The 23497-nt window shown below is 51.6% G+C and overlaps 1 protein-coding gene across 8 annotated transcripts in view; it reads left to right on the top strand.

Annotated features, from left to right (window-relative positions):
* PAX2 (paired box 2) overlaps positions 1–23497 on the top strand; it is an 89581-nt gene that overhangs the window by 11379 nt on the left and 54705 nt on the right. For 5 of the 8 annotated variants that reach the window (XM_087862786.1, XM_087862790.1, XM_087862788.1 and 2 more), the window contains 3 exons: positions 27–137; positions 3640–3808; positions 4615–4812. In XM_087862786.1, the coding sequence (XP_087718912.1) occupies positions 27–137; positions 3640–3808; positions 4615–4812 (478 nt within the window). The remainder of the gene's footprint in view (positions 1–26; positions 138–3639; positions 3809–4614; positions 4813–23497) is intronic. The other 3 variants (XM_087862787.1, XM_087862789.1, XM_087862792.1) reach the window with 1 other exon arrangement.

Raw genomic sequence — 23497 nt, 5'->3', positions numbered from 1 at the left:
CAACGTCCCTCCCTTTTCTCCTCAAGTCCTGAAGTTGAGTTTGAGAGGCGACACGGCGGCGGCGGCCGCGCTGCTCCCGCTCCTCTGCCTCCCCATGGATATGCACTGCAAAGCAGACCCCTTCTCCGCGATGCACCGTGAGTACCGGCGCCCGGCTCCTGTCCCAGCTCGGGGCTCTCCGTCCTAACCCTCTCCCGTCCCGTCCCGGCGCGGCCCTGGCCCCCTGCACTCAGGTCCCATTTTGGAGGCTGAGCTGGCTTCTCCAGCCCCCCCCTTTCCTTCTTCCCCTTCCCCTCATTTTCCAGTGTTTCTAAAGCCTCCAGTTTCTCTCTTCCGCCTTATGTCACCAATACTTCTCCCTCTGCCTGCCTTCCTACCTTCCCTAGTGCTCATCACCTGTCTTTCTTTCTTCCACCTGCTCCTTCTTAGGTCATCGAACCACAGCCCCTGGCCCTGGCTCCAGCCAACCTACTCCCTGGTTACCCTCTTAACCTGGGCTGGGAGACTAATTGGCAGGCAGTTTTGAGGGATTTGTGTTGTGTTGTTTTCTCTGTTCTCTCCCTCTCTCCCTCTCCCCTCCCTCTCTCTCTCTCTGCTTCCCCCACCCTCCATTCATCTCTACCTTTCTCAAACTTAGAGTGTGCTTGTCCAGGAGGAGACTCCTAGCATGGGCAGCTTCAGTGTCAGGACAATCAGGCAGAAGAGTGTGGGGGTGGGGTGCCCCCATCTGACCCTCAGCTCCCAGCATCTCCAGGCCCTGGCAGCCCAGCCAGGGCTTCTTGTGAGCTGGTTTGTAATGCTTCCTCTTCTTTTCTTTCCTACCTCCTTCCCCTCTCCTCCTTCCCCTTCTCTTCTCCTTGAGTTGGGAGTCTGAGATTGGCAGGACATGGTAGTCATCTTTCTCTGCCTCTCCCTGGGAGATGCTCTAAAAACAAAGAGGGGTTCCAAGGAGAAATCGAAGTCAGGAAGAGATGGAGTAGAGGAGCCTGCCAGGCGGCCCCTGGGCAGAGCCAAGCTCTGCCTGCAGGACTGGAGGCTGCTTGCTGGCCTCTCACTCCCCCGTGAGAACGGTCCAGCCAGTGACCTGGCCAGTGGGTAGTCAAAGAGGGGGAAAATGAGGGGGGAAGAACAAAAGGAAAGCAAATGCCAGAGCGGGGGAGAAAGGAAAGAGAAATTTTAAAAAGGGGAAAGAAAATAAAAGAAAGAAAAAGGATGTTATACAGGAAAGAGAAGGGGAGAAAAAATGAAAAAAAGGAAAAGAGGGAATTATTTTAATGAAATTTGAATTTATCTAATTCATGTCCTATGTCTTTCACTTGGAGAACAATTCAGAGATTTTTTTTTGCAGTCTTTTTTTTTTTTAGATAAATAGGTTCTAAATAGAAAACGTCTCCTCCTCTGTAGATTAATAATTAAGGATGATTTGTAACTTTTCACAGGGAAACTTTTTTAGACCTGGCTTGGATCGGTGCTCCGGACAAGAGAGCCGAGGAGGAAAAGCTCTGTTTTTCTCTAAGCATATAATTAGTATTACAGGGGGAGCTTTTAAAAAAAATACTCCTGGGGTAAAATATATTTTCCTAAATAATTTCCAAGTACAGGTAATCCAAGTCAGGGGCCTCGGGCCGCCGCGGGTCTCAGCCAGCTGAGCCCGAAATCCTGTCTCCTTTTCCGAGCAAGTGCAACCAGGTCTACACGCTGTCTTCACCCAGCCCGCCGGCCTCCCTGCCCCGCCGCCTCCGCTCTCGCTTTTTTCTCTGGCCGATTCCGCGGGGGATTTGCCGAGTCCCAGCCGCCCACTGGGTGTCACTTTGAAACCCAAAGGGGGGAAGGCGAGCTGAAGGTGGTCGGAGGAAGGGAGAGATCGCGGTGCGGGCGGGCGAGCGGGCTGGCCAGAAAGCAGCCGCAGCCCGAGTCCGCGCCGGCGGCAGTGGCGCATTCCAGGCCCGACTCAGCGGCGGCTCCCGGACCCCGGCCGTGGACTCCTGTCGTGCCCCCTTCCCATCCCCTTCCCTTAGATTGGGGACGAGGAGCCGGGCCGGGAGCCCGGGGAAGCTGAATTATTCATCTTTAATCCGCCCGCAGCTGCCGCCTTTTCATACCGGTAACGCGAGTTCTCCCGGGGCCTAAATTATTGATGTTTGGGGTTTGGAGGGAGGGGAGGCGTGAGGAGTGGGGCTAGAGGTAGGGAGAGTGGCGGAATGAGAGGCAAAAATAAGAGGTTCTAGCCTCCCCCAGGCTTCAGATCAGAAGCCTCTCCCCAGGGGTTTCACTGGCCCTTGCTCTCAGTACCCCCAGAAGGGGACGGGAAAGAAATGAGCGGATCGCAGATGTTCCCGCTTTCTCCGAAAGTTGCCTGAGGCTAGCAGGGCAGGGGCTGTAGGTTGCCGGCCAGGTCTGGCTGGCCGCTAGAACTCCCTGCGCTTGGATTGCTCAGTAACTGCGGCTGTGGGTTGATCGCTCTGGGTGCAGGATTTCTAGACTGCTGTAGGCCAGGGAGAATGGGGCGCCGCGCAGCGAGCTCAGGCCTGGCATCCGGTGACCACTTCGGCTCCGAGGTTGGAGGCACCCGCTGGAGTCCGGTTGGAGACCCAGCGCCCTCCTCCTGGCCAGGAGAGCAAACGCCCTTGCTTCGCAGTGTCCTGGGAGGCTGTGGAGGTCTAAGAGGTCAGGGGGACGGGAGCTGGCTCCGGCTGGCAGCACAGGGTGCCCCTGTGAGCTCTCAGCCCGTCTGGGCGACCTGTACCATGCTACCTAGGTGAGACAGTGGGTCCCAAGCCTGGCTCAAGGTGGCAGGCGAACAAGCCCCGGCAGCCTGCATTCTCTGGCTGCTGCCGAGCGGAGCGCCGCGCGGCTCTCCGCTGCCTCCCTGGCTCTGAGCGCAGCCGACTCCGGACCCCTTCATCTTCAGCCTTCCCTGCTCCACCTGGCTTTCTTTGAACTTTAGACACTAGGGAGAGGAGTGGGAAATAGGGCCCCCAAATATCTAAAGATAGAAAACATAAAGGAAAGGGAAAATCCCGATAAAAAACCAGAATAAAACAAAAACAAAAACATAAGGAAAGAGGCAGTAACACTCCAACTCTGGTTAAAAATAGATACAAGAGGTAGGGAGCAAAAGGAGGGAGTCAGACCCAGCCCCTCTCTGTGCTCAGAGCCCTTTTATACTGAATCAACCGGTCCCAGACCCCCCAAAATCATCTGCCTCCAAACCCTAGCACACACCAACAGCTCCCCGCTGCTTGCGGCTCGATCCTGCTTAGCCCTGCGTCTGTTCTCTCCTTGGCCCTTCTTTTCCTCTCCTACATTCTTTCCTGCCGGCATTAATTTCCCCTCTGCCCTCTTTCTTCTCACCCTGCTTCTCTGGCTCATTTCTCCCTTGAGAGGTACTGGTCTTAGAGCCGCGTTCTTCCCAGCTCTCTGCCCTGCGTCTGCGGTTCCGCATCTCTACGGCCGGTGGGTTTCAATCCCCAATCCCCCCCAGTTGTGCTCGGCCCTGGACCACTGTTCTGCCACGAGTCCCAGACCATGCCCCTCCACCCTGCCTGCTCCCTTCGCACATCCTGGGCCGTGGACCCTGACTAATGGCCGGTCCCTGCTGTGTGTGGGGCGTTGTGTTTTTCTCTTGTCTCTCCCCAGCAGGGCACGGGGGTGTGAACCAGCTCGGGGGGGTGTTTGTGAACGGCCGGCCCCTGCCCGACGTGGTGAGGCAGCGCATCGTGGAGCTGGCCCACCAGGGTGTGCGGCCCTGCGACATATCCCGGCAGCTGCGGGTCAGCCACGGCTGTGTCAGCAAAATCCTGGGCAGGTGAGGGCCTCAGAGCTGCCCCTGGGAGAAGCCTTGCCTCCTTATCCCACGGCCCTGGGTCTCCAGACCAAGGACTTGGCTAAAAGTCCAGGACGCCAGTGGGTGATGGGGTATCTAGATCCTCAGGGGTATCTAGAGAGCTGCTCCTTTTGGAGAGGGCGCTCAGGTGGTGGCCACAGCCCCAGGAGTGAGGCTGGAGCGGGGTCATTCAGCTCCTGCCCAGCTTCAGGGTTCTTGCGAGGAGGCTGCGGACTACCAGACTTCAGAAAGAGAGGGACTCCTCTTCAAGTAGAGTTAATGCAGATGGGGGGGGGGTCGGAGGAACAGGGTGGGGAGCATAAATGAGTTTCCAAGACGGAAGAAAAAATCAGCATTGGGGAGGGGACAGGAGGGTCCTGGTTCTCACCCGGTTTCTGTGCTCAGTAGGAAAGGGCTGGAGATGGTGCCTCAGCCCTGGTGGGCCTGGAGGCCTGGAAGCGCGCTGTTCCTCCTGTTCTTTCCAAATGAAAGGCTGGGCTTTCAAACTCCCAGAGGCACCTAGTCCCGCTGGTGTGCTCGCAGCCCTTGGCATGACTATCTTCCTGGAGGGAGTGTCCCTCTCGTCCTCCCCCTCATCCTGCGGCCCATCCCTCACCCTAGCCACAGGCCCTCCGGAAGCTGGCTCAGCCATGCTGAGTCTTTTCCGTCCTCGCTGCTGCCTCGGGTGGGAGAGTGGCTCCGCCGCCACCGTGGAGCCTGCAGCCTCCCTGCCCCTGCCACAGCCTGTTCTCGCTGACCCGCTGACCCCGCCGGCCTTCCCGGCGCAGGTACTATGAGACCGGCAGCATCAAGCCCGGAGTGATCGGAGGCTCCAAGCCCAAAGTGGCGACGCCCAAAGTGGTGGACAAGATTGCCGAATACAAGCGACAGAACCCTACTATGTTCGCCTGGGAGATCCGAGACCGGCTCCTGGCTGAAGGCATCTGCGACAATGACACAGTGCCCAGCGTCTCTTCCATCAACAGGTGAGCAAACCACCCTGGACTACAGGGCGGGACTCCAGCTCCCAGCTCCAGCCCATCAGGGCATCTCCCAGCTAGTGGTCTCTGTTCTTTCTCCAGCCTCTGCCCTTGCTCCAGGCTCTCAGCCCCGGAAGTCCTTTGGGCAGGGAGAGGAGACCTGGGAGGCAGAGAGATAGACAGAGCTGTCTCCGGCTCAGGGCTGGGTATTCCCTGCCAGGCTTCTCCCGCCGGCGTCCTGGAAATGAATCCAAGTGTTTGTGGTAATTAAGACTCCAAGATTACGTGCCTCGGTATCTAGAGACAATCACAGCCCACAGCTGAAGGCTTTAAAATGACCAGTGTCTATTCATTGCTTCCCAAACAGACTTCCCTTTCTAAAGGCATGCTCCCTTCCCCAGGGGCAGCCGCCTGTCCTGGCTTCCCCACCCTCCATGCCAACTCCCACAAAGCTTGCCTCCCAGGAGCCCAGGCCTTGCTAGCCAGCTCTGCACAAATTTCCGGCCTCCAAGCACGAGTATCCAGGCCTGCAGAGCAAACTCCAGCCACCAGCCAGCAACCGGCAAGGAGTAGAGAAGCTGGACAAGGAGTGGGACACCAGGTAGGCAGGGAGAGCTCTGGACCCTGAGGCTCAACTTTAGGACCCTTAGGGCCAGGGATAAGTCTGCCCCGATGACAGGCTCAGGCACATAAGGCCGACATAGGCTGGAGTCAGCGAGACATATAGTTGCACAAGATAGTCTCCCAATGCCCAAGCCACTGCAGCATGCTCTCTGGGAGAGTACACATGCACGCTCCATGTGTGTATACCGTGCCAGTGTGTCAGGTACCACACGTACAAAGAGCAGTGGGATGCAAGAACCCAGGATGGCTTCAACATCACAGAACTGTACAATCTGACATCAACAGAGACCCTGTACAAGTTCCAGACAGCTTGGCCAGCCTTTCAACCCCTGCCCCCCATTTTCCCAAATGAGAAGAAGGCTGAGGGTTTCATACTCTTGTTATTCTTTGCATTCTTCATAGACTCATTATCAGGACAACTAATAATTCAGATGGTGCCTTTTTCTGAAACTGGCATCACGTATCAAGGCTTTTTTTTTAAATATTTTGCAAATGATATGGAATTATCCCAAATCATCCTGAAAACAGCAGGTAAAATTAGCTGGTAGAATGTACCTTGGCTAAAGAAGATTCCCTCTGCCACACTCGTGCTGTAACGTACTGTGAGGCGACCCCAGAAATTATCCCAGTGTGTGCCATCTGTATTAAAATGGTTATTCAGTTATGAACAGGGTAACATAATACTGATCAGCTAATTATACACCCTCCGAAAACCCTCCAGCTCCCCGGGCCTGGCTCACTAGGTACTGAAAGCACAGCGGTTTGACATTCAGACACCTTCAAAGGAGCTGGAGAAAGACTGGGTATTTGGGAGAGGAATGTGTCTTTTGCATTTAAAAGCCAGAGGAGGCTGGGGAAGGTTTGGGGCTGGGGCAGGATTGGCGGTTAGGAAAGGGCAGGGGACAAAGCATTTGTTTTCGGAGCCATCTGGAGACTCAGCTTCTTGGCTGTCTGCTGGTCCTGGGAGTGAGTTGGAACAGAGATCTCGGAGGAGAGCAGCCTGTCGAGGAGCGATGTTGCTGGGACTGGGCGCTGGTGTACTGGGGGACATTCAAGAGAAATGCTTGTTGTCAGTGATAGGATTTGCAAGACTTTGGGGGAAGCTGAGACCTGCACAGTTAAGGCAATTTGCTTTTCTTGATGGGTGGAGGATGGGAGCAATCAAGGCACTTCCGGTGGCGACATCCCTTGCCTACCAGCCCATCTAGAACCCTGTCCCTCCTCTCCCCAACATATACCTTCACTGGCTGAGATGTTTTGGGAAGCTGGCTCATGCAGGAGTTTGGGAATACTCTCACTCTGAAAAGCCACAGAAAGCAGGGAACAGGTGACCCCAGGATCAAGCTCAGAAGCCTGGGGGTGCACTCCCCAGTATTGGGGGAAAGCAGAAGGGCAGGTTGAGAGTAGGAGAACGGCCTCAGCTTGATAGTGCTGACAGCCCGCCACCTGAGGGGCACTGAGGCTTCCTTTGGGTGTGTAGAAATAACTATCTGTGGGCAGGTGTTGCTGGAGACGGCGAGGGAGTGGGAGGAGAGGAAGGGGGAAGCCACCGGCAGCTTGGGCAGCGAGCCCTGGCTCTGCGGTTAGGCTTGCCGCCTTGCTTTGTCGACAAGGAGCAGTCAGGGTATTCTTGACTTCACTTTGGGACAGAATCCTACCATGGCTCCCATGGGAAAAGAATTCTGGGGGCTTCCCCGTGTGCTGCTGAGTTGGGGCTATAGGGATGAGTCTAGGCCCCGATGTCCTCAGCTTCGTCCCTGTAGGTGCTTTGCTCTAAAAGGGGAAAGGTTTATCTGAGATTTGTTGTTTCACCCTAAAACCTGATGAAGGCGGATGTTTCTGCCAGTGTTGGGGATATCAGGAACTTTGTAAATATTCACTCACTATAGGAAGAGCCTGGAGATTTTCCTCCGTGCAGAAAGTGTGGTGCATTGGGGAACGGGTGGTTTGTGAGTTTCGAGGTGCCCTCTTGCCGTCGGTGCCTTATAACCGTCGTGAGTACGTGTGCGCGTGTGCCAGTGGCTGGCAAGAAAGGATGTCCACACATGCTCACCCCCCTGAGCCAAACTGTGAGGTTTTTTTCATCTTCTCCTCCCCAAAACAGATGCTGTCGCCGCACTTGAAATATGCTGTTATGGTTATAAACTAAATTGCTTTTCATGCTTTAAAATTGGTTTTGGTTTTCTCTGATCCTGTCGCGATAAAGGCTTGGCCATTCAATCCACATACTCCGCTGGCAAATCCTCGGAGAAATGCCTCTCTGAGTCAGCGGAGTGGGTCAGGAAGGCCTCCCCCCCACCCCCCCACCCCCAGAGACCACTGTCAAAAATCCAGAGGGTGGACTGGATTGCTTGGCATGTGGAATTTCTGTGACTCATTCTCGATATTGGGTTACTGATCACTAAGCGTGGTGTTGCCAACGCCCCGGCTTGTACGTGGCTGCCGTGGAGGGCAGATGTTTATAAACAGGTGACTTGAGACTGAAACCTGGTGTGGGAAATGGCCTGGAGGGGGAGAGAGATGGAGGGGGATCCGTGCTAGTTACATCGCTGAGCAATGGACTAGGCAGGAAGGATTTTCCTGATTATATGCCGAAGTCTTCTGATTTGGCTGTTGCCCGAGGCAGAGAATACAGCTCCTTGGAAAGAATAGGCACAAACTCCAGGTAGAGTCTAGGGTTACCAAGGGTCCCCTGAGAGCGCTCTCTTGGAATGAGCTGGCAAAAAGGCCATTGCTCTCTGAACTTTTCCAGCCTGCCCTACACTCTTGGGATCAGGGCCTTCCCTGCCCCTAGATCTTGGGAGTGGACTCTTCCAGAGTCAATTTCTCACTGATCGCCTGCTACCCACACTCTCTCTCAGCCCGTTTGGCTGTTTGTTTGGCTGTTAAGTGAGCACATTCATTTTCCTAGCAGTGGCAACACTAACTTCAAGGCTACAGCCCCAGTGCTGTTCAGGGATTCCATCCTGCGTCATTCGCAGGCCTCATCAGAGGCCTGGCAGTGGGGTGACAGTAGTGGGCCAGCTGTTCATCTGAACACTTATCCGAAAAAGCTGGGAATGCTGAAGATATGTTCAGGGCTGGAGTTTGTATCTCTTTCTCTGAAACTCAGGTTCTAGAACATTGCACATTTGACTCTTAGACCCTTAGACCTGGCTTGGCATGAATCTGGGCCAGAAAGGCAGCTTTACCTGCCATATCCCCATGCCCTTGTAGCTGTTTGGTGGTCAGGGCTGTTGGTCTCGTGGCAAAGAGCCAAGGCAAGTTGGTGGGCTAAAGAGAAGACTTCTGTTCTCAGAGAAGGAGGAGAAATAAGGACAGAGAACTTGCCTTCTGTGGCCTGGGGCCTACCAGACTGGGGCCACAAAGAGCAAACAAATATGCCGATTTCTGTGTGAGAAGCCTTGCTCACCGGTCCTTCCCCGGAGAGGGCTCTCCTGCTGAGGTCACCCATCGTTAGACTAACGTGTGACACAGGTACGGCTGTTAATCTTATTTCTTAAAATGAGCTGGAGCTGTCCTCCTGAAAAGCCATTTTTGTTCCCTTAGTTACTTTAGACTTCTTGGCCTGCGGTCGTATGGGTCTGTTTCCCTTGTCGGCTGGCTCAGAGCGGGCATTCAGGCCACAAAATGGCCTTCAGGTGAGAGCCGTGGCTGGTTGCCCTGAGTTCTTACCTCAGCTGGCAACTCTGGAGAAGAGAAATATAGGAGGGGTTGTCCCTAATGAAAACTCCAGGTAGGTTTTGGAGGGCAATGCAAAGAAGAAAGGAGAGGAAAACTCCTTCTAACTAACTAACTAAATAGTGTCCCAACTATTTTGAGAACTCAATAAAACAATCACATCAAATATGAAGAGGCATAAATCTTGTGTCTGCACAGGTAACCTACTCAATTGCTTTTATTATCGTTCAGGCTGCCTCCATTTATTACCGTCCACAGCCTGGGCAAAGGAGCTTGCGTGGAGGGTGGTCTCCAGAGCAATCCTACACCCCGAGAGGCAACAATCAGCCCATAGAGCCAGGGATTTCGATGGGAGCTCAGGAAGGGCCCATCTGTCTACATGAAAACCAATCAATAACTCTGTAACCAGAGCCCTTGTCACAGGGAAATGGACAACACAACAGTTCAATACAGGGGCCACAGGGGGAATTAGCCAGTGGAGATGGGGCCAGGCAGGAGCAGCCCCTGGAGAAGGGAAACAGGGTGCCTGGAGAAGGGAAGATTGGGGAGGGAGCAGCACTGTGTGTATATTGGCAGAAGGAGCGAATTATTGTGCAGAGTAGATCCAGGGGATGGATCTACTGTTGGAAGTTGGTGTGGGAGGGAACAGCTGGGAAACGGGCTTATTCTGGTGCGTGGGAGAGAGTGTGGTTGTATATGTGATGGTATGTGCTCGTAGACTAGAACATTACAGCTTCCAGAGAAAGAGTAGCCATGGTAGTAATGGGTGCAGAAGATGAATCCCCCCCCACCCCACACACACCACCAAGAGCCTGCACTCTGAAGAGGGGCTTGTTAGGAGCCCACATGGGATAGGGGTCCTGCTTCCCCATCCTGCCGGCAGGACTCATGAAGGAACGCCCTAAGCCAAGGGCTTCATTGTCTGCTCCCAGCTTCCTAGGCCTCCAGCTCTGGCTACTCGTAACTTCCCCTCTTAGTTCTCAGGTCTGTCCTTAGTCCCTCCTTGTTGCTACCTGGAGTTGGAGGTCTCACAGTAAGAGGAAACAATGAATATGTTTTTCTTTTTCACTTCCTGTTCTTTCTTATTTAAAGATTTATTTATTACTTGAGACAGAGAGCACAGCGCACCAGAGCGAGCGTGCAGGGGGAGGGGCAGAGGGAGAAGGAAAGAATCCCAAGCAGACGCCCTGCTAAGCCTGAAGTGAAGGGGGGGCTCCATATCATGACCGAGATCATGACCCGAGCTGAAACCAAGGGTCCAACGCTTAATCGATGGAGCTGTCCAGGTGCCCCCTCACTTCCTGCTCTTTAAAAGAGCGCAGTAAAGGGCTCTCACCTGGCCTGCTGCTTCTCTGAATCTCTGCTCTTCCCTTGCACGCCCCAAGCCAGGTGTCCAGAGTTCTACAGATTCTTGCAAGGGAAGCAGGTACAGGCACAGCTCTGGCCAGTGCAGCTCACCTCGCCATGTCGGTGAGTCTAGAAAGGAGAGAGAGGCCCCGGACAGATCTGAGGCGTGGGAAACAGCCTCTCACGACCAATGACCAAATCACAGGTGAAGGAAGCAGATGGGAAATGAAATCACGTTGGGTTGATCTGTCCACCAGTAGACCACGGGGCTGAATGTTCTCCTCCCACTGACCCTGCGGTTTTGGTGCTGGCCAAGTGCAGCTCGAGCATGGTTCACGAGGGTTTCTAGGCACAGAGGCTGACATCGAAAGTGGGTGTGGATTTGTATGTGTATGCGTGTGCCATCCTGTGTCTGCTCCGAGGCCAAGAGGAAAGGGAGGAAGTTCCAAAGGATGTGTCCTGCAGTCACAGACAAAGGCTGGATACCTTGTCCTTGGCCCATCAGGTCAATCAGTGAGGCAGTCATTGGGCCAGTGGGTGATAATAGGGCTCAGCTGAAGATTGTTTTATAATTTGGGTAAACTGAGGTCAAATTTTCCTTCAATCTTTGTGCTGTAACACTCCATGGTCCAGTTAACCCCCAAAAAGAGGGGCCTGGCTACAGTGATAGCATCTTCATATTGGAGTGCTGTGTGGTCAGCTGTTTATCTTCACTTAGACACTCAGTCCCAGCCCAGTCGGCAGGACTAGTTAGGAACCAACTGTATAAGCAGCTAAAAAGATGCTCTTCCCAGGGGGTCTCTTTCCTGTAGAGTTCTGGTGCAGGGACCCACCAAGGGGTGCGGGTCCCTCCAGCAGGAGGCGTGGCAGCAGCACAGGGACACAGTCATTGGCCCTCTCCCAAGGGCCAGGCCCTGGGCCCAGCCTCCACATCCTTTCCCAGTAACGCAGGCGCCAGGGAAACAAGGAAGAGGCTCTGTGTGAGAAACACGCAACTGGGGACTGGGAGGCCTTGGAGACCAGGCAGGTGCCGGGGGTCTCCAGGGAGGGCCGGGCCTGGAGAGCCTTTGGGGGTGGGAAATAAGAGGAGGGTGACCTGGCATGGAGGAGAGGGGGCGCGGCCTCGTGCAGTTCCCCGTGGGTGGGAGCAGAAGGTGTATGGAAGGGAGCGAGGGAGGCAGGAGAGGACGTGGAGCCAGGCTCCTCTTGTAGCTCGTCCGCAACCACAAAATAACGGGACTCTTTCTTTTGACTTTTGAGAGATAAGATGATATTTTGTGTTTTTCATGTGAGAGTGAGAGAAACCGAGAGTCATCGGCATTCTAGAGAGGTCAGCTTTATTGTAGGGATGTGGAGGGAGGGAAGTAGGGCTGCAGGAGCTGGGATGGAGCTGGTAAGAGCTGAGCCAAAGGCCTGGAGTATGCGGGTCCGGCCCAGAGGCAGGAAGATTTGGGTTTTGAAAACTCTGTGCTGACCAAAGAAAACATAGCTTCAGGCCTGATTCAGTCCATGGGCCCTGGTCAGCAGCCCCAGGGCTGTGTAACCAGACGTAGCTTCTCTTCTCAGCTTCAGACCAGAGTGCTAACAGTGCAGGTGCAGGGGTGCGGCCGATGTTTCCTGAGCCCCTTAGTCCAGGAGCCCCTGAGGAAGGTGGGTGGAGGAGAATCCACTCTCTACTGTGAGGGCAAGGGAGGGGGAGGTGTGAGTGGGAGGGGAGGACGGAAGTCAGAAGGAGCGCTGAAGAGTAAGAAAGGAGGTGGGGAGGCTGAGGGGTGAAAGGGAACGGCCTCGGAGCTGGCTTGGCCGGAGGAGAACGGAGTGCAGGGCAGGAGCACAAAGCAGGGAGCTCTGGAAGCTTGAGAGGGGGTTGGATCCCATATATCTCCGCCAAGGGCCTCTAGTGGTTCTGGGAGGTGGTCGGAGGGAGCCTGAGCTCTGGCCAGCTGGTAGACCAGGCTGAGGGGGACCTCAGGGAGCTCAGAAGGTGGTGAAGGAGAAAAGGGGAGGCCAGCCAGGAAGGACAAAGGTGGCAGGGCAAAGGAAGTGGCATGGGAGGTCAGGTTGCAGAGCTGGGGCTCGTGGCAGGCTGGCCATGGCTGTGGGGCTCCTGCAGTATCGTACTGCAGCCTGGTCCCCAGCAGAAGGGAGAGTGGGAGCCAGGCCAAGAGGAAGGGAGGGAGGTCCTCACCTCCTAGGTGTTCCCTCCCCCCGGAAGCCTCTGGCCACTTTGCTCTGGACTTCCTCTTTTGTGCCTGCCTTCAGCCCTGCCTGAACTTCTCTGCAGTGAGCTCACTCTGCAGCCATTCGGGGACAGAGGAAGCGGAGGGACGCTCCAGGCTGCGCTTGGCAGGAGTAGTAGAAAGGCTGTGAGACAGGGCAACAGGCTGCAAGGGGAGCTGTACCCACCTTGTAGGCACAGTACAGTCAAGAAATCAGAGAGGAAGGGAGAGCGGGGGAGAGAAGGGAGGAGGGCCAGAAGGGAGGACGGCAGTGGCCACGGCGCTGGAGCACGTGGGAGCAGGCCCTGAGGCCGCTTCCCCCCCACACCCTCCCTGATGCTCCCTCTTGGCCCCAGGTCTTTGCTGACTGGGGAAGGAAGCTGTGGGAGACCAAGGCCTTGCAGGCAGTATCTGGCTTGACAGGCCACAGAGATGGTAAGGGAGGAGACCCTCATTCTGCCCCTTATCTTGTGACTTTTCATCCTAATTCTAGAGGGCAAGATGGTCCCTGCCTATGTGTCATACCGAGAGAAGTTGGTGACTATGCATTGAGGGCCTCTGTGTGGTTCTGTTTTGGAAAGAGCCTGAGAACTTTGCAAAGAGCATGTGGTATCTAGCTGAGCCTACCATTCCTGTCCTGGGAAGCTGTCTAAATGGTCCTGGTATTCCAGGGAACTCTTAAAAGGAGTCAGTCTTGTCAAACAGGGGGCTGGTGGTTTGCAATTCAGAGAGTTTCCAGCTGAAGGGATTATTTGGCCTCAGAATGAAAGTCTCTGCCATCGCTTGGGCGACCTGTCTACCTGGGATGTTAGCAAATGTTATCTGGCAAGCGTGGGTTGAATGGACAATAGATCTCGCGATGGGTTGACGAGTGCGGTTCCGGTCAGGTACAAAGGGTCCCAAGACGCTTAGTCTGTGTGCACGCGTCTGTGCCTTTTCTCTGCTAGAGGTGAGGGTGTAGAGTGGCGCGTGATGGCCAGGTCGTGGGTGTGTAACACGCCTACCAGGAGCACTTGGTTTGTGTCTGTCGAGGTTCTCAAAGGGAGTGTGCATTTAGGTAGGGACACAGGTCAAGCAATTGATCTCTTTTTATCATCTGCAGAGAGGATACTTCCCCTCCCTCCCCCCATCACTTACCTTTTTCCTTCCTCTCTCTCTTCCTCCTCAGGTTAGCTGGTTTGGGTTAGGAGGCCAATCTCAGTAGACTCTAATTGAAGAGGGAAGAGAATTTGATAAGATAAGGAAGGCCATCCTTCCTCTGGGGACCAACAGAGGTTTCATGTTCCCCTACTCTGCTAGACTTCTTGAGGGAGCTGACACCAGGGCAGGTGACCTTCCCACAGACTGTGACTGGCCTGCGGGAGAGCCAGAGGAAATGAGTTATTCCTTGGGGTCAAGACTCAGCTTCCCTTCCCAGTCACCATGGGTCTGGGTGGAGGGACAGTCTAATGGAGCCCCCGATGAGACAGGGAAAAGGGGTAGAAGAGAGACGGCTCAAGACAGGAGGAGAGAAGTGAGAGCCCAGGGGTGACTGACACGGGCCAGCTCCAGCTAAAGCTTGTTTTTCGGCCTCAGAAGTGGACTGAGTAGTGTGTTGGGAAGGGAGGTCATTTTTCTTTTTAATTAGTGAAAAGGCTCTGGGCTGAGCGCTCAGCTCTTTGCAGAGGGTATAGTCCTGGTTTGGTCCAGTTCCCTAGAAATAGTGGCCACCCCTCACTCTTACACCCCCTGCCCTCCTGCCCCAGCATGTACGCATGTGCCTTGTCCCCCTCCCTCACCTCCCTTAACTTGGCCCTGAGGATCCGGTAGTCCCTGGCCCCAGGCAGGCAGCCCGGAGACTCCTTAGGAGATGACCTCCCAGGGTGGGTACAAAAAAAGTTGAGAGAAATTCATTTCATGGCCAGTGGCTGCTTAGAAAAGGCGATTCCAGCATACGAATGTGATAAATGTTAACTGAGCATTAATCGCATTAAAGAGGGCCCTATAAACTTTTCATTTCTAATTAAATTCGTCCGGTGACGCTGCCCAAGCGAGTACTCTGGGCCTTTGTTTATGTGGAAAATTAAAATGCAAATACAATGGGATTTATTTCCAGGAGTGGAGTGATGGGCTGGCCCCCCTGGCTCCTGGTCTCCAGGCCTCTCGGGCCAGGTAACTTCTTCTTTGGAAGTGCCGTCCCCCCTTGGGACACATTCTGGTGTGAAGGGAGAGGACAGAGTTCAAGGTCAAATAGAATTAGATATGAGGAGAGGGTGTGGAAAAATTGAAGAGAGGGAGAAAAAGACAGTAGATGACCCAGAAATCTAGGAAGACATGGCCCTGCCCCCTCCCACCGCCCCCCGCTGCCTCCACTTCCAACTCACACCTCTAAGAGAAGAGATCCCCAAAATGTCGCTTGTGAGTAATGTCAACTCAAGCTTCCACTGCAGCTCGGGGATGAAGGGTGTGCGTGGGAGGGAGAATTTGGAGGAATCAGCCCTGCTAAGCATATGTGGACCTCCTCCTGGAAGAATCGAGTGGTCATCCGCAGGGAGGGCCCAGGGCCTGGATTTATCTGCAGCAGTTTGAGGGGCGGCTGCTGTCCACACCATGGTTTCACTGATCTCTTCCCACCACCGCCGAGCGGCACTGACGCAGGGCAGTGGAGCAGAGTGGTACACGCCGAGGGCGCTGTGTGGGCACGCACGCACGCACGCACGCACGCAGCCTTCTCGTGTGTGGGGAGAGCCGGTCACTCGGGAGAATAAACAAATGTCCCTTGCAGGGAGTCCTTCAGTGCCGTGATGCCTTTGATAAAAAGCAGTAACCCTAAATACTGTTGAATAGAACGATCTAAAGTTCCTATTTACTGAAACATAAATTAAATCAAGTGGAGAGAAAACATGGGTCAGAAAAATCATGCGGGTAGATCAGCGGAGACACTGAAGGATAGCCGCACTGCTCTCTGGATAAGGAAGTTGTAAACAGCGTTAAAAAGTAGAGAGGGAAAGAAAATGGAAGGAGAGACATGAGAAAAAGCAGAGCACTAAATCACAAATAGGGGTACATGTACAAAGTCACAAACCAGATTTACGCCAAGCGTGGCAAAATCTACGGCTTGGTCTGACCACACGTGGAGATACTCTGCGCACGGGCGTGCGGGCGTCCAGACAGCGGATGAGGTCGTGTCAGCGTGAAGAGGGTGGACTTGGCCGTGACCTGGACCCTCTCTGCCGGACAGTGGGACCGACCCAACAGCTCCACCATGCAGGGATCTGATTCGGTCCGGTTCTGCAGACAGCCAAGGATACAGCCTTAGGAGGTTTTTAAAGGTCTTTGAGCACATGAGTCTCTGGTGAGCTGGATCCACGTTCTAATGGATCTCCAGGGCTGCAGCCCATTCCCAGATGGAGTCTGCTTGACTAGTTTTGTTAAATAGCTTGCTACCCCTGTCCTCTTTAGTCTGTTTTATTTTGGGTTATTCTCGTCCTTTTCAGCATTCTCTTATGTCTCTTGGAAATGCATGAGCACTTGCTGACAAACAGGTAAATGTGACAACTCCCAAACATCTGGATGAAAACCAGACCTTTAGGCAATCATCTATGAGGGTTGTCAATAGGATGCCAAATACCTGGTGATTTAGAGACATCTGCATAATTGATCAGATTTCTTAGTTTTTATCCAGGCATCGGCACTCATTTTCATTTCACTGGTGTCGCATTTCATTGGGAAACACCTGTTTTCAGAGGAAAACATTCTAGGTGACAAAGTGTCATGGTTAGAAAGCATCTCTGATGCATTTGGGTCTGGTTTCTGGCTTAAAAGGAGGCTGGTCTTGACTTGAAAGTCAGGTGGAGAGCTGGTGTTTAGAGAATTTCGTATCTGAACAACGGCCGCTGGGGGATGCTTTCCCTGGAAAGATGGTGGGGAGGGCAAATCACTTCGTCCAAATAGGGGTAAGCTGTCCAGTAGGCCTGGCTTCCATAACAGAATCCACTTTGCCATCTTAAAGGAGAGTACCAGGTTCTTAGGAGGCGTGGTCTTTCATTCATTTATACTTTCATTTGTCCATTCAGAAAACCTTTGCTGAGCACCTGCTATACGCCAGGCAATTCACACAAACCTATGTAACCCAGAAAATGTAAGCAAGTGGGCTCTGGGAGAGATTGCTGGAGTTTGAGTCAACTTCCCTACTGACTGGCTACGTGGTTATAGGTAAATCTCATCTCTTCTCTGGAGCTCGGGTTCTTCAGCCATCTAACATGGGGATAACCATACAGCTCTCTCACAGGTTCTCGTGAGGGTTACATGAATCAATCCATGCACACCTGCTTAGCATTGCACCTGGCACATAGCAAGTGCTCAATAAATGTTAGTCATTCTCATGGCAGTCATAGTCAACAAGTGTCTATTTCTTGCTCTGTGTCCACGTCAATGTGTGTGCCTTCTGGCTTGTGTGTGCCTAAACAGTGACCTCTTTTAAATAAAAAAGCTTGAGCCGAAAGGATATTCTGTGAACAGAAATGTGTATCATGAACGCCAGTGAGAATTATGGTCCACTCTGAGCCCGGCCGGATTTAGGAAAGGGCCTGTTCTATGTGTGAGCAAGAAAAAAAGCCCACGATGAGTCAGTTATCTCACCATTGAACAGAATTAGTCAGATAATTGCCCCTTTTGTCCACTTTGTTTGAGAGCCCAGCCTGTGTGTGTGTGTGTGTGTGTGTGTAAACTTCTATGCCTGCACACTCCTTCTCTGGAATGAGCCTACTAGTGCTTGAGGAGTTGAAGGTTGGCATTTCCTGGGCTTCATGGCATTTTCATGGGTGGTGGTGCTTTGCATTTTGTCATTTTTTTTTAAAGATAAAATGAAACACTAATGGAGAAAAAGTCCTTATTTGATGGGTTTGAAGGGTTCCTCTGATTCTTAAATGTCATAGAGGGAAGAGAAGGAAGGTAAACAGACAGAGAAAGGGAAGAGAGGAGAGAAAGTAAAGATAAGATAAAGAGAGAGGAGAGGGGGAAGTAAGTAAATATTTGACAAGTTCAAACCAATCTGTCTACTATTGTCCCACATCTCTTCAGGGAAGCATGGGAGGTTGATAATCATTGCAGTTATTTTCACTGTTAAGGGCTAAAAGATTTTAAGGAGCAAATTTAGGAGAAAAATTTTACTTTGGGCTTAATGTAAAGTGCAATGGCTCGAAGTAACTGGACAATTAGAAATTCTACTTACTCTGTGATCAACAGGAGCAGAGATGAAAACCAAAGTTTTCCAAACTCACGATGATGTGTTCTGCTCCCCATCTTTATGGAAAGGCCCGTGGAATGAGGCCAAGGCCCAATGCCATTCTTGTCTATAGTTCTCCCTGCCCCTTTGGCCTGGGTAGGTAGCCAAGTTCAGCTCAATGGGCTTTCGTAAGATCCACACCCAAATGCTTTAATAGTCACTGATCTGATTTCTTTCTTACCCCTTCCTTATTTCCCAACTTGTCCCCTAGATTTCACTATCCCTTATTTATTCCTATTGCCTGACAAAGGTTCTGATTTTTTTCAGTTAGAAAGTAAATATTTTAGGGGCGCCTGGGTGGCACAGCGGTTAAGCGTCTGCCTTCGGCTCAGGGCGTGATCCCGGCGTTCTGGGATCGAGCCCCACGTCAGGCTCCTCCGCTGGGAGCCTGCTGCTTCCTCTCCCACTCCCCCTGCTTGTGTTCCCTCTCTCGCTGGCTGTCTCTGTCTCTGTCGAATAAATAAATAAAATCTTTAAAAAAAAAAAAAGAAAGTAAATATTTTAAATGAGCTAAATTTGAATCCTGAGAACTCAATTATCCTTGGATTCTTTTCATGAGTATAAAATGTTTCAGGGCCACCATTTTCCTTTCTGCCTATTCATCCTCACGGGGCTGGATGCAACCTTGGTATGGAGATGGGCAGTGGTAAAATCTGTTATCCCCTAGCCCCTGCCCCTGTCCAAATGGAGCAGAAGGCCAAGGAGGGAGCTGGCCCCTGCCTGCATGCTGCCTGGCTGACCACACGCACACCTTTACTCATCTTAGGGTTTTATGTATATTAGCACACATGGACATGCTTGTACACATGCAGAGGCCAATCTTATGGCTGCTTTACTTGGTAAGCCCTTATATTCGTAATAATAGTAGCTAACAAGTGCTTACTATAGTAGAAATCATTATAAGCATGTTGCATGTATTAATTGATTTAAGCCTCGTAAACAACCCCATAGGGCTTTATAGGATTGTTTATAGATGAGTAACTAGAATACAGTGACGTTAAATAACTTACTCAGGTCACAGGCTAAGCAGAACTAGGATTTGAACCCAGGCAATACTGGATCTAAAACTTACGTGCTCATCCAGCACTCTATGCTTCCTATTACCTTTCCATCAGAGGAAGTGCAGGCAACTACAGTCTCTTGTGCAGCTCTGTATGCCTCACAGTCTCATGCCCAGTGATGTAGTGATATATTTCCTGACAAGTTCAGAACAAAGACCCTGCACCCTGGTAGAAAGTCACACCTAGTAGGTGTTCCTATACTCTTGTATGGTGTGTGTGGGGGGCCCTGTGAGTGCAGGCCACCGCTGAGCCCCATCATCTGGGGATGCTGGGAAGGAAGAAGGTGCTGATGGCCAGAGTCACAGAGCCTAGTGGACTGGGGAACTAGAGTTCATGCTGGACTTGGCTTCGTGTTCGTTGGAATCGGGGAATTTACTCCCATCCATCCTCCTCTTGCCGCATCAGAGAGTCTGGACTCTCAATAGGCACTGAGTCCTGCTTAGGGCTTTGGCTGTCTACTTTAGGCAGATGTAGGGAGGGTGGCACTAGGACCTGTGTCAGAAGTGTTCCCATGGATCCAGGGCAGCTGGCTTCCAACAGAACAGAACTGTGCATTTGCTCATCGAGAAGAGATTGGCCCCACATCTCTAGAATCTTCCTTCTGGAAAGCAGCAGTGCAAATGACCAAGGTGGAGTAAGCTAAAAAAGCTAAAAGATGGGCCCTCTCACCCACCTCCCACAACCACACCGAGAAAGCAATTACCGAGTCCTACACCACCACCCAGATCCAACATCATTACTCAACCCACATCACCAAGGAGACACCCATTAACCTAATCTCTGAGATATACATTACCAAAAAAAAAAAAAAAAAGATGCTGATATGATCAACGAACACAATCATTCAAAGCAGAAACACAGACGTTGCTGCTAAACAATGCTCAAATTCCTCCAGCTCAGTGTTACACAACTGCAGCCACCTCAATATCAAAAGCACCAAGTAACAAAGCTTAAATCAGCTGCAGGAGTGCATCGGGGCGCAATGCGATACAATGTACGCCCAGCACAATTCAAACTCTCCATCCCGCAGGCACACCCATGCACAAAGGCTGAAATCATGAGGCCGCCAGAGCAAATAGCAAAGGCTGGTCGGGCCGCACAAAGACGGAGCCGGCAGCAGAGCACCCAGCCCCTCTGAGAGCCCAGCAGCGAATGGTCCCAGTCACAGCCTCCCCAAGCTCAGTGCCCTCCTGCTCCCCCGGCCCAGCGCAGCCTGCCAGAAAGCAGCCGCACCATCCCGTTTCTCCAGCAGGTGGATGTGTCCAGACCATCACCTTCAATAAGGCCTCCGGGCTCTGGTTGCTAGTAAGAGAATAAACTGTCCCCTGAGCCTGCTTCCTGAGACAGGACAAATCAGCTCTATCCTGGCTGGGGTTTAATAAGACTTGGCCGTTACTGAAAATGACAGGGCTCCAGGGATCGAGGGAAAGGTGGGGGTGGGCTGGGAGGGGGGCTTACCAAGCTGGGTGCAGGAATTCCCCTTCCTCCACCAAGCCGTGCCTTTTGTGGCCATTCCAGAGCCGAAGCCCTCTTGCTGGGTGTTCACTGAGTATCGATTCAGTCTGCAAGCAATTTTAATATTTCTTCAGGGACTTTCCAGCAACAGCACAAGTCATTAATTCACCCTCCCAAATTGCTTATTCAATAGCAGGAACATGGCTCCTGAATAAAGTCCCAGAATTTATGTGACTCGCACGAGTCAGGAGGTCAAACAACTGTTATGGAGCGAAGTTAAAAATCCAAATAAAATATTGACACTTTTTTGGGGAGGGGGAGAAGTAAAGGTATTTAAAATAGGCTTTTGTTGCAATGCCCCCAGGATAAAGAATGGAAGGAGACTGAAGACAAGTTGGAGTTTATAAAATCAATGGAATTTATTGCACATCTACTTGGCATTTAATAATTCTCTCATTTCCACATCCCCCCCCATCCTAACCATAGACAGAAAGATACACAGGTGTACAAGTGCACATTTAGGCACATCAATACCGGTGCACGGACCAATATAAAAACACACTTGTGATGTGAGAATTCCAGACACTCTGGGAAGGGACCGGTGCAGAGTGTGACCGTGGCTTACGTATTTGACAGAAATAAGCATAACTGGGGCAGAAATTCATGAAGTAGGTTTTGATAAATATATCCAGTATTATGAATCGTGGATCAATGCATCAGAGCCGACATGAATATAAAGATACACTAATCATAGTAGTAGTTTCTAGAAACATAGAAACACTTTTGTGCGTGGTACCGTTACACACTCAAGTACGTGATTTGGAAACTAAATAGATAGAGAAATAGATACAGAGTATTTGGAAACTTTACACCCAAAACCGACCATATGAAATACTGAAACCATAGCCACTTAACCTAAAACTGTGCTTCATTTGTAACAGGGACGAGCTGCTCATCAAATACAGGGGCGAGGCTAAGCATGTTTAGAATCGCTGCTATATGCAATTTCCGTTCATTGTCTACGCATACATTGGCTCAGTTGTCCAGATCGTGAGTGGGAAAAGACTATGCCCAAATAGTTAATAAACACAAATAACTATTAATATAGAAATTTCCAGAATAGGTAATACGGTTCAGCCTATAGACATTGGAGTCCCAGGCTTATACCCAAAGTCTGGCTCCAGTGCTATTAAGCACGTGATCTTAGGCAAATTACTCAGCCGCTCTGTTGTCTCCTTGGTGTTACAGAAAACAAGCCTGTTTGATAGAGCTGTAGCTACGGTTTAAATGAGCAAATGCATTTGTCACAATGGCTGTCTGAGAGAATACGAAATAAGTTCTGGTTCTTTCTTTTACTATTATTATATGCAGCTCTTCTATCTGGGCCCAGCCTCTCATAGATTCTACCATCTGTTCTTGGTATGAATTGTTCTACCCAGTGGCTAGCAGCATGGGTTCCGCAGCCAGGTTCCCCGGTTTAAATCCTGGTTCTGCTACCTAACAGCTGTGTGCCCTTGGGTAAGTTACTTAACTTCTCTGCGCCTCGGTTTCCACATCTGTAGAATAGGGGTAATAATCTTCATAAGAAGTTGTGAGAAATAAATTAATCCATGTAAAGTGCTTAGCACAGTGCCTGGTACACAGTGAACATATATTAGCTCACTACATTCCCTAAGATGTTATCCTTACTATTATTATTAACAACATTCATTTGTTATTCGGCCAATAGTTTTTAAGGGCTAACATTACAGCAGGCACTGTTAGGAGGTGCTGGAAATACAATAGTGAGAGAAATGGGTAAGATATCTGCCCTTGTAGTTTGGAGCCTAGGAAGGACTCAATGTGATTGAGTAAGCAAGAAGACAAGCTTTCAGCTCTGTGCTAGACCCTGAGGGGAAGTGGGGTGAGGAGAGAAATAGATTGGAAAGCCAGGGCGGAGCCAGATTGGGAAAGATTTTGAAGGCCAGGCTGAGGAATTTTGAATTGATTCTCTTGGTAATAGGAAGCAATTGTAGGGTTTAGCCACATCCCATTCTTTCAGGAGACAGAGACTGATGGATTGTTTTCGAATACTGGAGTCACTGGGCAAGAGCTGGGAGGGGCGAGAGGCGAGGAGGTCAGGCCCCACCTCTGCTGCTCAGGGCACTTCCTCCAGGCTTCCTTCTGCTTGCCCAGGGAGGTGGGCATGCCAGGGAAGGACACGGAGCATGGGCAGGGAGGACTTGGTCCCAGCGGTGAGGCTACACAGCACCTCTTTCACCGTCACATCGGGCAGCCTTCTAGCCTCTGGACCTTCCCAAGCAGGACCGTGGGGCGGACAGCTGGTGGACCCCAGTTCTAGCCTGGAAGCCCTGACAGATGAGGGCAGGGCTGGTGGTGAAAGGAGCTAGTCTGGTCACGCTCTGGGCTTGGCATGCACCGCAGACTGGTTTCCAAATGGTTAGTTAAACACATTGCCCCTTAATTTTAAACCTATGCATATCTTGAAGTTAAATCAATCCATATGCTTACCATTCATCATATAAACCATCACTATTGCCCCCTTGGGCCAGCCCCATGGCCCATCTAGCCTGGTAAATTGTATCTGGCCTGGGCTCCCGGGGACACGTGGTGGAAGGATTATCGCCCTTAGTACCAGTCTTAGAAGGCTAAGTTGATGCAGAATATCTAAAGAAATAATATCTAAGGAACCCAGTGGGAATCTATCATCCTGGAATGTACAAAAGCCTATTTTGAAATTATTTTTATTTTTAACCTATAGTTTAGTTTCCATGGAGGAACTGATACCTTCTGGAATTTTGGTTACTGGGTCAGTGGGAGTCAGGATCAGCAGATGGAGAGAACTATCAACTGACAGATATGATTAAGGAACCTTCTGAGCCAACTAAGACTTTCGCTCAACCCTCTCAAGGCTCCCCTATATGACCACGAGGATGGATGGTTTCTTCGCCCCCCAGCTTATGCCAGTCTTCTCAAATATTATAGAGTTTAAGAATCTGGAGAATTTTCTGAAATACAGATTCCTGGGCCTTAGCGCC

Source organism: Ursus americanus, chromosome 6 (assembly GCF_024610735.1).
Source record: "Ursus americanus isolate L20-20 chromosome 6, mUrsAme1.1.p, whole genome shotgun sequence".
Lineage (NCBI taxonomy): Eukaryota > Metazoa > Chordata > Mammalia > Carnivora > Ursidae > Ursus > Ursus americanus.
Note: the sequence above shows the minus strand (reverse complement) of the source record. Positions and strands in the feature narration are given on the sequence as shown.